We start from the raw sequence: 16,015 nt of genomic DNA, 5'->3' as shown, positions 1-16,015 counted from the left end.
CTCTCTCGCTGGCTCTCGGAGGGAGTATTTGCTTAGCTACACAGCTCGCAGGCGGACCCGTGCTCCCATCCATTCTCCAAGTCAAATAAAGAGGCCTATAAATTTTTGAGCGATGATGAATAATTACTGTTATTTTTAAGTGTGCATGCGTGCGTGACCCCAATAGCTGGTAATCGTTCATGTTATGTTGTTTTGATCTCTCATCTAGCAAAAGAATCAAAAGCCCAGCTCAGTGGCCTAGTGGTAGAGTGTCCGCCCTGAGACCGGAAGGTTGTGGGTTCAAACCCCGGCCGGGTCATACCAAAGACTATAAAAATGGGACCCATTACCTCCCTGCTTGGCACTCAGCATTAAGGGTTGGAATTGGGGGGTTAGATCACCAACTGATTCCCGAGCGCGGCACCGCTGCTGCTCACTGCTCCCCTCTCCCCCAGGGGATGGATTAAAATCACACGGGGATGGGTTAAATGCAGAGGACAAATTTCACCACACCCAGGTGTGTGTGTGACGATCATTGGGACTTTAATCTTTAATCTTTAATCTTATAGCACCATGGGATTATGATATTGGCGTTGTGGCTCTCGGGATTAGAGGTTCATCCATCAACTGCTTGGCCAACCACTGACTTGTGTCCATACAGGTGTGCAAGGCAGTCATGCACTATGTGCTATTACTCATGATGACAATACCCACTTCTCTTTTTTTTTTTTTTCCCCCCTTGCATGGATACATACACAAAATTTTTCAATTACATGAGGAATTGTTTTATGGTTGAATAAAACCAAGGTAGATTTTCTTTATTAATATATATATATATATATATATATTTATTTTTTAAAGAAAATATTTATTATATTTACTTTGACTTTGACTTTGAAGATGAAAATTATATCCCATTCATGACATTTTTCCAAAAGATGAAAAGCATTTATGAACACTACACTACAACCTTGAATTCCTAGGTTTGTTTGTATTTATGACATGTTGTTTCGGTGCGTTGTCGAATTGATGAAAAGCAACTTCCATTGTGATTATTCCCTCGCTTATTAGAATGCATGAGAAAACCAAGTGCGTCCCCATTGGGATGCATTCCGGTCCTCTAAGGCCATGCATTTCTAATTTCATCCCAAGGTAAAAGCTTGAAAATCATTTTGATGGCGCACTTGGTTATAATAAGGAGAATCACATTTGCTGGAGATGGCAGATGCTGTACTCCCGTGATCTATAATAATGTAGGACCAGCCGGGACATCTCTAGCGCTAGAGCTAACGATCTTGTCGATAAAAAAAAACAATCCGAGCATATTTAATTTTACTTTGAAGCGTGTACTGTACACATGGGCGGTGCTAGGGGTGGGGTCACAGGAGCACCCCTCCTCCCCCCAGGTATTATCTGATTTTTGCCAGAATTTATTTCAAACTTTCCACATGTTCTCCATTGGGAAACATGTAATGAATATTCTCAGCATTTTTGCCGTTTGTAAAAATAAAAAGATCCTTGCCCCCCCCCCCCACGACCCCCCAAAGAAAAAAAAATCCTATCTCCGCCAGTGACTATGCTGACTTAATTGTTTCCATCTGCTCATAAGCATTTTTTTGCTGATTTGAGTAGAGGCAGCTGGACTTCTTCAAACCGTGGACTAAAATGGGCCACTAGAAGCACATCCCAAAAAAAAAAAAAAAAAATCTTGAACATTGAAGAGCTTGCAGCACACAAAATGAAAGGCGCAGAAATCTCCCCGTGTTAGCACTACTGAAGAGGAAAACAGTTGAACGGAACCTGCTCGCCAATATATCAGGCCTGTTGCCACCCAAACTAGAAGTGGCTGCTATTTTTAAAGTGCGACGTGGTTCTTTGCAGCTTTGACATCCCTTTCAGCAAATCTTTTGCAGAAGAAGCAATGCTGTTGGGCTTTTGTTCAGCATCTCTGCCCATTGCTCCTGAAAATATTCTCCTGTAAACGCACAAAGCTCGTCTTTTGACAAGTAAGGCTGGAATTAGCATGCGCATCTGCCAGCCTACTGCCTTGGCCATTGGGGGAATGTGCTTGCAACAATCAAGTCGAAGAAATGCTTCTTCTCAAATGATTAAATAACCCGAGTGGCGGAACAGTCCACACCTCCGCCAGAGCTGTGAGCAGCACTTGTTGATGCTTCTGATGACAGCAGCCATCTCCACAAATAGCCTGGAATATGGTGAAAAGGTTCACAGCCTTGTCCTTTATACCTCATTGCTCCCAACATCCCACAAAAAAAAATCATAATGCAAATGCAGTAAAGCTAAATTCTTTGATATTTCGTTTTAAAGCCGTGACGATAACTCACGAGCAACACTTAATGCAAGTAAAAGTCTTTAAAACTTGTCTTGTCTCGGATGAGAAATTTTTCAGGAGGCGGGGTGGGGAAAGGTCACGTAGTCATTAGATTGCTGTTCCCTCAACCTGCACTGATCACATACAAGCGGAGGTCATCACCATGACATCACATTATTACACGTCTTTGCCCTTTCACGCCCGACGTGACCCCGATTTAATATCATTTTCACTTGAGTGGCCATTTTTTTTTGCCTCGCTGTCCTTTTATTCATTAGCGATTCTGCCGCATAAGTATTTGCTAAATTTGAGCCTTTGGCCGACCGACTGCTGATGAAGCATCGAAACCGTATACGACTTTATAAATTCACCACAAAAATAACCCTTCGATAAAACACTTGTGGAGCTGTTAAATGATACAGGTGTCCTCGCAAGCCTTACTTAACCGTTACTTGTTGGATTTTATTTTGCACCCTGGGCGCTCTCTTCAATCCTTGCTAATCACACACACACACTCGCACACCGACAGTGTTAATTTGACTTGCCAGGAAGGAAATGGTGTGATTCGCTTGACTTGGTCCCTGGACAGAAATCTAAAGACAGTGGGGAGAGTGCAGAGCAATCAAGCGATAAAGCTTATTATCTGAGGGGAGCTATATTCTAAGACTTATTATCTAGCAGGAGTTAAATGACTTGCAGGTCCTCAAAGGCCTGATGCCCTGGTTCAACTTGGCAGGAGAGGAGAGGAGAGCTTGGAGGCAGAAGGGTAAAGGAAGATGTGATGATGATGATGATGGGAGGGGGTGCTGAAGGTGATTCATAGGTGTGGACCGCCACTGCTGTGAAACCAATTTTCTAGTTGAAGTCGTGAGATGTACTCAAGTTGATAAAGCTGCAAAACGCTGCGGCATTGTCTTTTGGTTCGAAAGCGCTCAGCTCCTACAGATAGCCGAGATTGTTTTTAGCGTCGAATGCTACACGTGTTGACAGAAACGACAACAGAGACTTTTTTTTTTTTTTTCTTTGTAGAAGGAAAAAGAACAGCCACATTGGATCTTTATGACAAAAAAGGAGACGCCTGAAGCACCCTCAAGGTCAGGCGTCGGTAAATAATAAGTGTAATGAAAAAGCACAAAAATCAACAAAGCGGAAAAGCAACGAGGTTATTTAATTTCCTGCAACAAACAGAAAGTCTTGTGGAGGGAGGGCTTTGGTCTGAATCATCACAAAGTACGTCAAAACAAATCTTTTTTTGGGTCACATTGTTCCATCAAATTAAAGAAAAATTACTCAGATAAAAAAAAAAAAGGTGATTAAAAATTAATTATTTCTCTTTCAGGGGCCAGGTGAAAATGTAGGACAAAATTCTCAGAAAAATCAGAAAATATTAAAAAGTTAATTATCTGGCCTATTACCTGGTGGGCATCCAAGCATGTATTTTTTTTTAGGGGAGGCAGTTCCCTTGCGGCCACCCTCTAGCTCCGCCAGTGAGCTATTTATAAAAAATAGCAATACACAAATTCGATATAAATGAATCATACGAAAAGATCCCATTGATCACATTCCTTCCCACAACGTCACACTACATTAACATCCATCAATGATTGATTAAAAAAAATCCCACAAACAAACCAAAAATTATTCCTTTTCAAGCTCTTTTTAGCAGATGAACAGCTGAAGGTCAAGCGTTCAACCGAGCTAACGGAAAATAAAATACACTTGAAAATGAAAGGGGACTCTGCGTCAAACCAGCTAACCGCTGCTAAATGTCCACATGTTGATTTAGGAAACTGCAGTGTTTGTTTAAGCAAAAAAAAAAAAAACAGCCCATTACCGCCGGGCAGCTCCCAGCCTTAAGAGTGCTAATGAGTCCACTGTGCCCTCTCGCTATCTCTTTTAAATACACAATATTAGCTCAACCAATATCAGATGGGTCCAGAACGAAGCATCTTCTATGTAAAAATCCCGCCGGAACTCGACATGAATGAAAAAAGAAGAATAAGACAACAAAGCATCTTTTGTTGGTTAAGATAGTTCTTTATTATGAAGTGCCACAAAATGCTTTGTGTTCATTGTGCTTACATTGTCTAAATACTGGCTCAAAAAAGACCTAGGAGATCCTTTCCCTCTGCACCAGAGAGCCCAGAACCTCCTGAGATAAAGTGTGTCGGATATCACTGTACAGCGGTTAAAAACGCCTCAAGTCCTTTTACAAACTCTCGTCCAAGAAGTGATTAGTTCGGTCAACGTAGCGCCCTTCAGCTCGGTAATACAAAAAAAAAAAAAAAAGGAAAGGAGAGGTCAAGCTAGTACAAGTTTTTCAATTCTTCTCTACCTGAATTCTAGTTAGTTTCATTGTGCTACTTTTCTTTGAAGGTGGACGTGATTTCCAATGGAAGTGCTCGGAGAGCAAAAGATCCGGAGCTCACGGGGAGAGACACACAACTGCCCTCGGGATTCAAAAACACTGCAGGTCGGTAGATTATTGCTCTTAAAGACCCTATCGAGATGTTAAACATGCTTGAAGATCATTGGATGGAAGGCGAATTACATAGTAGTCATTTGGGATTTTTAGGGGGCGGGGCTAAAGTGATGTATGTGTAGGCACAAGGAAGATGCTAGCTGTGGTAGCATCCATTTTTCAGTTCGTAGGATTTACAGTTGAGTGGAAAGTATTTGAAGCACACCCAAAGCATTTTTACAAATTTGTTTGACACTCCGTCAAATGTCAGTAAGGATGTTATATTTTAAAGTTTTTGTCAGCGTGAGAAGTTTGAGGAGTGGTTGTCAGGTTGGATATGACTTAAAATGAAATATCATCTTGAAAATTTCTGGACTTTTGTAGAATCTCAAGAGGTTTTTTTTGTTTATTCCTGCAATACTCGCTGTTGCCACCTACAGGACGGGGGTGTGACAATACCGACTACATTGTTTACGTTCCTCTGAGTTCCATTCAAACTATTCCTGCGCAATTTCTTCACATAATTCTCTAACTTCTTATCTTCTGTTAAGCTCCTTGATGCTATTTCATTTTGGATTTTTGACCCAATTCGCGGGTAAAAATATTGCTTCCATTGAGACTCATTTTTCAAAGAGCTCAAGATTAGATTGACGGCGGCAACAAAACAACACCTTGATACAAAATGGCTGCCTTCACAATATTCTGCTGTTAGTTTGTCTCTGAGATGAAGGTAAAAGTAGGTCAGAAGTGCATGTTCAGTGCAAACTCTCCTTTTATCTTCATCACCCTAAAATATCACGTCGTGGAAGGCTGAAATCACTAATTGAATAATCGTATTAAATTCGGGATCTTCATCTCAACGTTGTTCTTAAATAAAGATTACACACGTCTGAGGAACCGCCGTAATTATCACAAGTCCTTTTGAAAAGAATCACTTGTTCATATTAAACCTATTATTTCCAATTGTCGGAAGCTTGACTGGGGGCGTGGAGTTTAATCAGACGCCCCAGCTGTTCTCCCCGGGTCGCTCCGAATGCGTGCGTGCGCGTCTCGCCGAGGTTACGTAACGCCAATCGTCATTATCGAGCACAAATGTTTGTGCGCAGTTGTGTGTGTTCCGCGAGTGTCTCCAGGGAAGCTCCAGGAATCTACAGCGGATTTTATTCAGGGGGGGGCTTTGAGAGCTGGGTTCAGCCGCTATCAGTCGTATGGATCGACGTATTGTTCCGGGCTCTTATATGACTCGTGGGTTAATCCCGTCGGTCGGCTCGAGAGGAACGGTCAAAGCCTGCTGCGGAATCCGAGTGTGTCGTAACCATGAAGGTGGCAGGCAGGCCATCCAGCTATAAGTGCAGGCTTGGTCTCGGAATGCACACTTGATGTGTGGTTGAATAATGCATTGCATTTAAAGGTGACCACAGCGCAACTCGGACGATAGCATGCATCAGCCGTCACTTCAGATGGATGCACCTGCACGTCACCCCTCGACTCTAGCTTATACTGTTGTTTGAATTTTTCAAAAGGGCTGTTATTTATTTATTTATTTTTAGAACTGCAGCAAGCCGCTGATCCCAGCCCTCTCCCCCCCCCCCTCCTCCAGAATCCTACATTAGTTCTACTCACTAAGAGGCAGGCAGTGCATAACGAGAGAGGAAAGACTTTTTGTTTCTTTTTGTTTTGCTAACACTACATTGGCATGTTCCCTGATGTCTGCAATAGTTGTCTTTTTCTGTTTATAACTATAGGTGAAGTAAAACATACCTGATTTTTAAAACTGCTATACAGTAGTAGGTAATACTTCGTAAGTTCATCATAAAATACCATGCATTAGTGTGATTATTGCTTTGAAAAAAGTCCTACGGAGGCTCCAAGAGAAAAATATTGCCCTCGTCTATTCAATTTTGGCAACCAAAAAAAAGGTAAAAAAGAAAAAGCTTTATAAGATGTTGGCATAGATTCGATTTTTTTTTTTTTTTGCATGCAAATAAGTTGAACAAAATAATTAGAAAAAAATCGCACTTAAAATGTGGCATATGCTTTGGCCTGTGGTGGTAGAAATAGGAAGTAACTAAAAAATAAAGTGCAACAAAAGAAATACATGACAAATAATAAATAAATAAATAAATAAATAAATAAATAAATAAATAAATAAATAAATAAATAAATAAATAAATAAATAAATAAATAAATAAATAAATAAACATTATTTTTCTACCTCAGTAGTGGCGAGAATATGGTCACTTGGTGCAGAAGAACATCAGCGTTATTATCATTATTACTATAATTATTACTACTCTTCCTCCAAAAGCAAAAGAAAGAAACTCTTTTTCTACGCGTGGTAGTGCAGAGAGGAAGCCAGCAGCCGTCCTTGTGAAAGTCTCAACGGCGTCTGGATGCCGCGTTTGCGTTATTCTCGTCTCTATCCGGAACAGGAAGAACTCGTCGACAGTTTGTTGTTGTCGGGAAGTGCATGCGTAAAACAGTTCCATCCAGGAAAAATTGTGCTATCGTCATCGCCGTGGATCGGCCGCAGGGGAAAGCGAGGTGCAGAATGTGAGCGAGGAAGCCGGGTCAGAGCACAAAATCGACGGTTTGCGGGGGGTTTTTTTTTTTTTTTTTGTTCTCGTCCAGAGAGGGTCACGCGTCCAGGGGCCCGAGAGGAGAGAAGGGGCCTTTGAAGCAAGCCGACTCGTAGTGCTTGTTCAGGTAACTCTTGAGCGCGAAGGTCTTGTTGCAGCGTTTGCATTTGAAGTGCTTGAAGGCCGAGTGCGTCTGCATGTGAGCGCGCAGGTTGGAGCGGTCCGCGAAGGCTTTGCCGCAATGGGCGCAGCCAAAGGGCTTCTCGCCCGTGTGCGAGCGCATGTGACCCTGCAAGAGCCACGGCCGGCTGAAGGCTTTGCCGCACACGTCGCACTTGTGTTTGAGGTCGTGCGTGAGCAGGTGCATGGCCATGGCGGGCATGGACACGTACACCTTGCCGCAGGTGGGGCATTTTTTAGCGAGCTTGCTATCCAGCGAGCGGTGCGTCTGTTTGTGTCGGCTCAGGTTGGACGAGGTGGCGTAGGTCTTGCCGCACTCGTTGCAGGTGTGCCGCTGGATGCTGCGCGGGCTGCCCATGGCTTTCCTTCTGGAGCGCCCGTCCGTGATGTAGAAGGCGTCCACCGAGTAGCCGTCGCTAACCGCCGCGTCGCCGTTGATGTAGCCGTCGGTGAGTTCTGATCCTGGGCTGTCGGGAGACTCCGAGTCCGGGGCGCCGTAGTCGCTGTGGATGCCGTCGTAGAGGGGGTCCGGCGAGGGCACCTTGATCCCGCCGTCGCTCTCGCCATCGTACGCCGACGGGCTGATGTAGTCGCTGATGTAGCCGGCTGCCGGGCGACAAGAAAACAATGCGCTTTGAGTCCTCCTCATGACCTTTTTGACCTTTTTGATATGATGAAATTCCAGAAACGTAAACCGACAGGAATTGGTCGGGGTTTTTTTTTTTTTCAATCTGGTCAATCATCTTTCCAAGCAGGCTAAGTCAATACAACAGGATGTTTTGTAAGTTGGTGTCACTTTACATTGAGGAAGTAAAATCGGGAGTACTTTGGTCATCAATATTTCAGATTCGTACATTTTTTTTATAGTGTCAAATCTCTGCCTTGGGTCGATAAATGTTTGGAAATTCATGTTCACCACTTTTAGACACCATCTTGTCTAGGGGATTAGTAATTGCAGAAAGTTGTACTCCTCAATCTCCGTTTTGCTGCAGCCAAAGCAATATCGGTTGTTGTTGTTTGTTAGCATGTTAGCATTAATGCAATAAAACCAAAACGTTCCAAATGGAAATCAAAATGAGCATTAAGCTAGCAATTAAAACTCAGATGCTTTGATAGCTATAATAGAAAAGTGTTTGAAATGTTAGCAAACTTGGACAGCAGCAAAGTAGATTTGTGCATTCAACATGAGTGTCACAGCTTAACTCAAATTCAGCAAAAACTGAAATGGCTCCAGGAAGAAGAGCATGAAAACAAAGCGCGACTGTATCCTTAGATATAATTTAACGCCTGAAAATACCTCCTCTGGCTCTTGAGAGTTCCCTCCCCTAATGTCTTTTTAAAGGAATCGTCCTGTCGTGTTTTCAGGGCACTGGCATGACTTTGAAGAAATTGCCCTAAAAAGATTTAAACTATCCTCCTCATAATTTTTTAAGTTTTTTTAAAAAAAAAATTATTTGACTGTTTCGACTGAGCATGAAGTCATCTTAGTTTTATATCGCTGTTATTCTGAAGAGCCAACCTCTGCATGACTTTGTTTGTATCCGCGGGCTTCCCCTCCGATCCGAGTAGTTCCGTTTCACAAAGCAACACAAGTAGGAAAACAATTATTCCCAACTCTGACCAAAAAAAAAAAAAGTTGCTGCTAAATCCTGCACTGCGGTGAGCGTTACGGCCACGTCAAGCTTGGAGGAGGAAGTCGAAAAAGGTAGCGGAGGACTGCGGGTCGCGTGTGAAGCCACACAGGGCTTGTTAGCCTCGACATGATGAATACGCCACTGACAGATTTTTTTTTTTTTTCTGTCTTCGTCGAACACAAGTGAGGGGTCAGGCGCGGAAAGCGTACGCTGATGCAACAACGTGTCAGCGGCGCCCGGGCGCAGGAGGAAGGGAGAGGAAACGCGGAGACGTCTGTTCAAGGGTGGATTGAAGTTCACCGTGTACAACAATGAGTCACGCTGCCGCCGCTTGACGATGTGTCGGCAGTGAGGGCCGTTAAACACGGCAAGTGCAAATGTCATCATCGTCTGCGACTTGTTGAGTCAATTGATTGTTCCGTGCTAACTGATAGGGAGCGTCATGCAAAATTGCTTGGAAGGTGGATAGTGAAAGTACATCCAAAAACATTGATAGTCCCGCCTTCTGTTGGTGATTGGTTGTTTTTCCTCAGGCGTGGTGGTTTCTTGTATGAAAGTAAAGGCCCAAAATGAAAGCAGGAAGAGGGACGGGTGATTTTTCTTTTTCTCACAGATCCGTTTTATCACCAATGCCAAGTCATAATGCCAGTTTTAAAAGATCTACTTTTTTTTTTTTTATATTTATAATAGTAATATAATAAAATATCAACAGCATCAACTTTGTTCCTAGTCAATTTATCTAAATCATAAAATGTAATCTTTTTTTTAACTATTAACTCGACTGGAGTTGTTTTGAGTAACATTTTATCTACAATGTATGAAATTGAGTAAAAATCCTCAAAGAGGTAAAAGTGACCCACAAGGTTCAAAGCCTTCTACTTGTTACTATTCTTGACAACAGAAACCGTTTTTCAGCGAGCACTATTTTTAGCAGCAATGACAGTTTGGATTTCACATGTTTGGATTGTACATGTGTACTTTGAAATAATATGAATATATTAGATGGCTATAAATATCCATCCATTTCATTATTTATTTTTCTGGGGAACTGGGGCCTATCCCAACTGATGCACTCTGAACTCTGCTTGCCCCAAAGTCAAGTAAACGTGATCTACCTGTTTCTCGATTATTGCGTAACAGATATTCCCGATGTACACAATGCTTGGAGGTTGTTCCATCTAAAAATCTATTTCCATAATCAAATAAACAACAAATAAAGCAGCTGCCACATAAAGGCGTCTAAAGGTTGAAATTGCCCAAGGACAAAAAGACGTTCATATATTTGAAGGTAGCAGGAGGTTAACCACTGTTATTAAAATCTTATGACGGTAATAATAATAGCGCTTGGTCTTAAATGACCAAGGTATTTAAGGTGTGCCATGAATAATCCTAATTAAAAGAAGTTAATTGCTGTAAAAAGGGGCAAACAACAAAACATTCAACTCAAGTGTTGCGTAATCACCCTCTCTTAAGACAACTGCCGATGAACGCCATTGATGCTCATTAAAATGACATCACAGACGACGTTTCCAAACAAAGCCGTCTGAAAATGTTCAAAATGCACAAGCTCGAGGCTGCTTATAGTTTTTACTTCATCCCTCGTGATCGTAACCACACAAAGCATAAATATCACTGCCAGTAGTCTGTTGAGTTTTTTTTGGGGGGACTTTCAATGACCTATGAAGTCAAAAGTTGAAAGGTTACTTGCCACCTCTTATGCCCTGTTTATTTTCTTTAACCTTACTTAGCCTGTGTAGGAGGAAGCACATTGGGGAGGGGGGGGGGGGGGGGTTCTGTTGACTATCAGCTCAAAATCAATAAAACATGGGACGGATTGAGTTCATGCGACCTTCTCGCTAACATCCGCTTGAAAATAGCTCAGCGGGGAGAGAGTGCAGTGCGTCTGGGACAGTGGCGGCCGAGTGAGTGCTTAGGAATGCGAAGGTTCCATTCCGGCCCGTGAGGAAGCCAGCCGAGCCCTCGAAATGGAAAACAGCTTCACTATGTTGGTTACTGTAATTAAATGCAAAGGGGAAGTTTTGGCCCAAAAAAAAAAATCCTGCTTGTAAACGAGCAAATGCATCCTCAGCACATTCCGTCACGGGCTGCGGTCGCAGTGCACACTTTGTGAAGCAACAACCGCACACACCTGTTCAAGCTGAGCCCGACCTACCTTTGTCATGTAGCCGCAGGCTGAGCTCCGTCCTGGGCCGGTAGGCGCTCTCCAAATCATCGGCGGTGGAGAAATCATCCAATTTCACCTTTTTCACCAAGAAAGACCTCGGCATGGTGGTGCAACACACACACACACACACTCAGACACACGAGTCCGCACGCACGCAAACACAGCAGACCGGCGTGGCCAGCGTGCCCGCCAGGAGCAATCTCGTTAAATAGTTGCGAAGGTCTTTTAGTCTGTAGAAATTCCACCACTGGCTCCTCCTCGGCAGAGCGAGAGCAAGTTCAGCACCGGACAGCTCCCCCCCTCCTCGCTCAGCTTCCTGTGCAGCAGACAAGCGGAAGTCTACTCGCCGCCACCCTCACGTGCGATGTCGAATAAAGAGATCAGCGTTTGTCTTGAAAGATGAGGAGAGGAGAAAGAGGGAGGGAGGGAGGGAGGGAGGGGAGAGTGAAATCGGGAAGCGTTGTGGAAGGAGACCTCCGGTCCAGGGTCTCGGTGGAAGTAGTCCTCAAGTCCGGCCGGCGACTCGTCGGCTCATCGCAATCCCCCCCCACCCCCTGCCCTGCTCTTCTCTTACTGCTGCTTCCCTCTCTCTTCTCTCCTCTCCCGCTTTGTGCGACGAGCTGTTCCGTGCCTGTGTCGTCTGACGATCAGCTGACTGCATTTATAAGCGTGGGGGGGGGGCATAAAGAGAGAGGGAGGGGTGGGGGAGAGAGAGAGAGAGAGAGAGAGAGAGAGAGAGAGAGAGAGAGAGAGAGAGAGAGAGAGGGGCACGAAGGAGTGCTTAATTTAATCCATCCCTCCTCTCCAGGGAGCGGTGACTGGCCCGGATGATTTATTGAAGCTGTTAACCCCCCCTCACCCCCCCCCCAGCCTTCTTTTTGTCTTTTTTCTATCTTTCATCACTCTCTTTAATTTTTTGTGTCTGGAAGAAGTCAGCATATTTGGAAGTGATGGAAAGATGTCGTTACGATGGGAATTCGTGAACCTTTTGTCAAGGTCAATTATGGGCACATTCAAGTTTATATTTTCTAGATTTTTTTTTTTTTTTTTTTGTAACTATGTTCCTTGTGTACATCTCGGGCGACGCCAATTTTCCAGGCGAATATGAGCAACCATACCCGGAGCGCCTTGTCATTATCATTATTGTATGCGAATGTGGCCCCCGGAGGCAAATAGATGTGGAGAGTTGCTCGGCGCCTTGCGTGACAACTGTGAACGATCCGGGGTCACGTCTTCCCCCCCCCCCAAACAAAAACGAGGACTGTCTCGCCTCTGTGCACGTTGCGTAACAACAGCAACACCAAGACAGAAAAAGAGAATCATTGGCGAGAACAAAAGAGGAAGTGTTTGCTCGTCGTCTCGGTTTTCCATTTCTTTTCACAACTATCACTCAATTTCATCAACATTTTTTGTGGTTGATGAGGACCTTTGAGGACCTTTGTGTGTCTTGCGCAATAGTAAAGAGACATTCATACTATTAAAAAAAAAAAGAAGAAACGCCTGATTTAGGTGATATCCATCTAATAAAGATGAATCTTGCCGTAGCTTTAACAAAGCAGCACCGTGGCTCATAATTGCAAGGCCGGGAAAGTTGGTGGTCATCTGTTAAGGCTCAGATTAATTTCACTGCACGTCTTTGATCTGCAGGGAAACCACTTAAAGATGAAGAATTTGCTATAATGTGAAAGTTTGTGCATAGGAGCGACTTAAAAAAAGTTTTGGTTGTCACTTCCCTCACCTCACCGAGTGTTCCTCTCAAATATGACCTATTTTTTTTGTTCAACCGGTACTTTTGCTTTCTTCTTCTTCATGTTTGTTTCAAGTCAATGAAAATAGAATTAGGGGCCTTGCTGTAAGACCTGTAAGTCAGACGTTCAAACCATTTAACCAGGCTGTTAAAACACTAACTAGTTTTTGGTCATTGAACTTAACCACCTTCAGTGTGTCCGTGTGTGTGTGGCCTGTTTGTGTGTTGCTACCACTCCATCTGTTGTCCTTAATCAGAAAAAGAGCAGATGAGGTTCATCACCTGGAGACTAGCTCAGGGAGGTCCAATTAAACACACACACTAACACACACATAAAAATCACCTGTCAGCTAACTAAAACAACTTACTTTAGCAACATATTTCACCATTAGAGGTTTTATACAATATATATAATTACTTTTTTAAATATATATATATATATTTAGATATACTTTTTAAAATATATATTTATATATTTATATTCATATGTATATTTTTAATATATATATATTTATGTACCGTATTTTCCGGCCTATAAGGCGCACCGGACTATAAGGCGCACCTTCAATGAACGGCCCATTAGAAAACTTTATCTTTATATAAGGCGCACCGGACTATAAGGCGCACCATTAATGCATCATGTCAGATTTTTAATCCAAATCAAATCATTCTCCATTTTATCTTTTTTATTTCAACTTCAGACGGAACAAATTACTTTGTAATCATAAAATAATGATCCATAGTCTTTTTGATTCATGATTCATAGTCTTCAGCGGGCCACTTATGATTGATTTCATGACACAATGCTTTGGGCCAGTTTAAATTTAGGAATTTGGTCCATATATAAGGCGCACCGGACTATAAGGCGCACTGTTGGTTTTTGAGAAAATTTGAGGTTTTTAGGTGCGCCTTATAGGGCGGAAAATACGGTATATATATTAGTGCGATGATGCGTAAACTCCAGTCTGAGCACAAGCGGGGAAAGCGCAATCATTTGACATTTTCGCCAATGTTTTATTTATCCTGAGAAAAGCGAGAAGAGACAGCGATAAATAGTTAACACCGACTTACATTAATGATTTCAAATACCTGTGAGAAGAGAACGTTCTCTCTTTGCTAGGCCCACACGTGTTGTATACATCTTCCTCTTTTGTGGAGGTCAGCCGTGTTCTGTGCTAAAGCCGCCTGGCTCTGCAGCGATGCTAAATATTGCTGAGCAGTTCTTCTCATCAGGCACAACAACAACACACAAAGCCAGTCGCAGACACACACAAAACAAAAACTGCTGGTCTCGGGGAGAAATGCGGCCTGTTTCTTTGCCGTTTTGATGACTCGCGTTGTATTCGAATGTAGCGTACGTTAGCACAGCACAGCAAAGTGATGATGATTTCATAAAAAAACCTTGAGCGGAAATATTTGGGTGTGCAGCTGCTGCAGTATTAAAGGTGAGCATTTCAATCCAGGCCGGTGTCCTAGCACCCTCTATTGGCCACCCGACACTGACCTGATGCACTAAAAATCGATTCTCAAATCAAAATATCGATTATTTTGATACTTCCGTCCATTGTCATCATTTGCGGGAATACTGAAAAAACATGTTGCTTATATGTCCGATTTTTATTATTTTTGTTTTGGTCTCGACCTCGGGTGAAACATTAAAGTACAAACCTTGAGTGAATCGGGCCTTACAATATGCCAGCGAGAGAATTCATCCCGCCTGAGCGGCCTTGGAACAAATGAATATGTTCATTTTCCACATGGTGGAAGTTGTAATCGCTGTCACTGTCTGACCCAGTGGACACGCTGCATTATTCACCATGTGATGATGAATCATAAGATTTATTGGTCGTTTAAGAGGGGCTCCGCTTCGGTTAAGAGTGGATAATCTAAATGTATAATCTTTGTGATAAATCCTATGCAGGGGGGGGGGGATTCATTGGCTCCCCTTTGCACAAAATGGAGTAGTTCTGGTGCAGAAATGAAGATTAGACATGAAACACGACTTTAGCTCTTCCTACTGAGCGATGTCGCTAAATACGACAAGAATGGACAGTCAGCAACTCACACCTGCAAAACTGACAATTAACGTTCACACACGTATCAAGCTGCCGCGACAAAACTGAAAAAATGCAATCCTCGGTGTTCTTACCGGGAAACATTTTGATTTTGACATATTTTTTGAACCACGAACAATATGATGTGATTGTCAAGGAAGGAGCAGATTTACCTGCAAGCTGTTGCTGTATTTTTTTTAGTTTTTTTTAAATGTCTCTCGATGCCGTCTGCTTTCCACTCAAGAAAAAAAGCAATCCCAGTAATTTTTTCTACAAGTACGTTATTTTTTTGTGCTTGATCTGTCCTTGTTTTTTCTCTAGCACATCAGGTTTTAATAATAATAATAATAACGTATTGTTTTAATTAATATATTATAATTAAATATAAATAATTAAATATACATAGTTATGATTTAATAAAATGTATTAATCAAAGTTTAGGTTCAGTAGCAGGTGATTTTTGGTAACGGTAAAATCCGTATTGCTTAAGCTTTAATAGGTCAATCTTAAAAGCATATAAATTAAAATGTCTTATAAACCAAACATGCTTGATACATTATCCACACATAAATCAAAGCGTTAACTCCCGAGCCAATGTGAAGTCTGTTGCTAACCAAAACAGGAGCACCCGCCGAGGTACAAGACCAGTCTCGAATGTATTGAAAGTGTGTACCGCTTAGTGGAAATAAACAGCCTGTAGACATAGACCCTCTAACTGTTACATTTATTGTAACTAGCTCAAATATCCATTCCTTAATGCTTGTACGCTTAAAGAAAATGGCCGTCCGCTCTGGCACAGCACCGAGGTGTCTTTGTGTATTTCCTTAAACTCCCGGTGACCCACAGCGAGAGGGCTATTCCTCT

General features: G+C 42.6%; 1 protein-coding gene across 1 annotated transcript; it reads right to left on the bottom strand.

Annotated features, from left to right (window-relative positions):
• Positions 1-6,369: 6,369 nt before the first annotated feature.
• On the bottom strand, positions 6,370-11,916 carry LOC133161020 (transcriptional repressor scratch 1-like). Its single transcript, XM_061289192.1, has 2 exons — positions 11,339-11,916; positions 6,370-8,137 (listed from the first exon to the last, which is right to left on the bottom strand). Exons 1-2 carry the CDS (start codon positions 11,451-11,453, stop codon positions 7,410-7,412), a joined length of 843 nt encoding a protein of 280 aa, XP_061145176.1. The 5' UTR covers positions 11,454-11,916; the 3' UTR covers positions 6,370-7,409.
• Between the last annotated feature and the right edge of the window lie 4,099 nt (positions 11,917-16,015).

This window comes from Syngnathus typhle, linkage group LG10 (assembly GCF_033458585.1).
Source record: "Syngnathus typhle isolate RoL2023-S1 ecotype Sweden linkage group LG10, RoL_Styp_1.0, whole genome shotgun sequence".
Taxonomy (NCBI): Eukaryota; Metazoa; Chordata; class Actinopteri; order Syngnathiformes; family Syngnathidae; genus Syngnathus; species Syngnathus typhle.
This window is presented reverse-complemented; position numbering and strand designations above follow the sequence as displayed.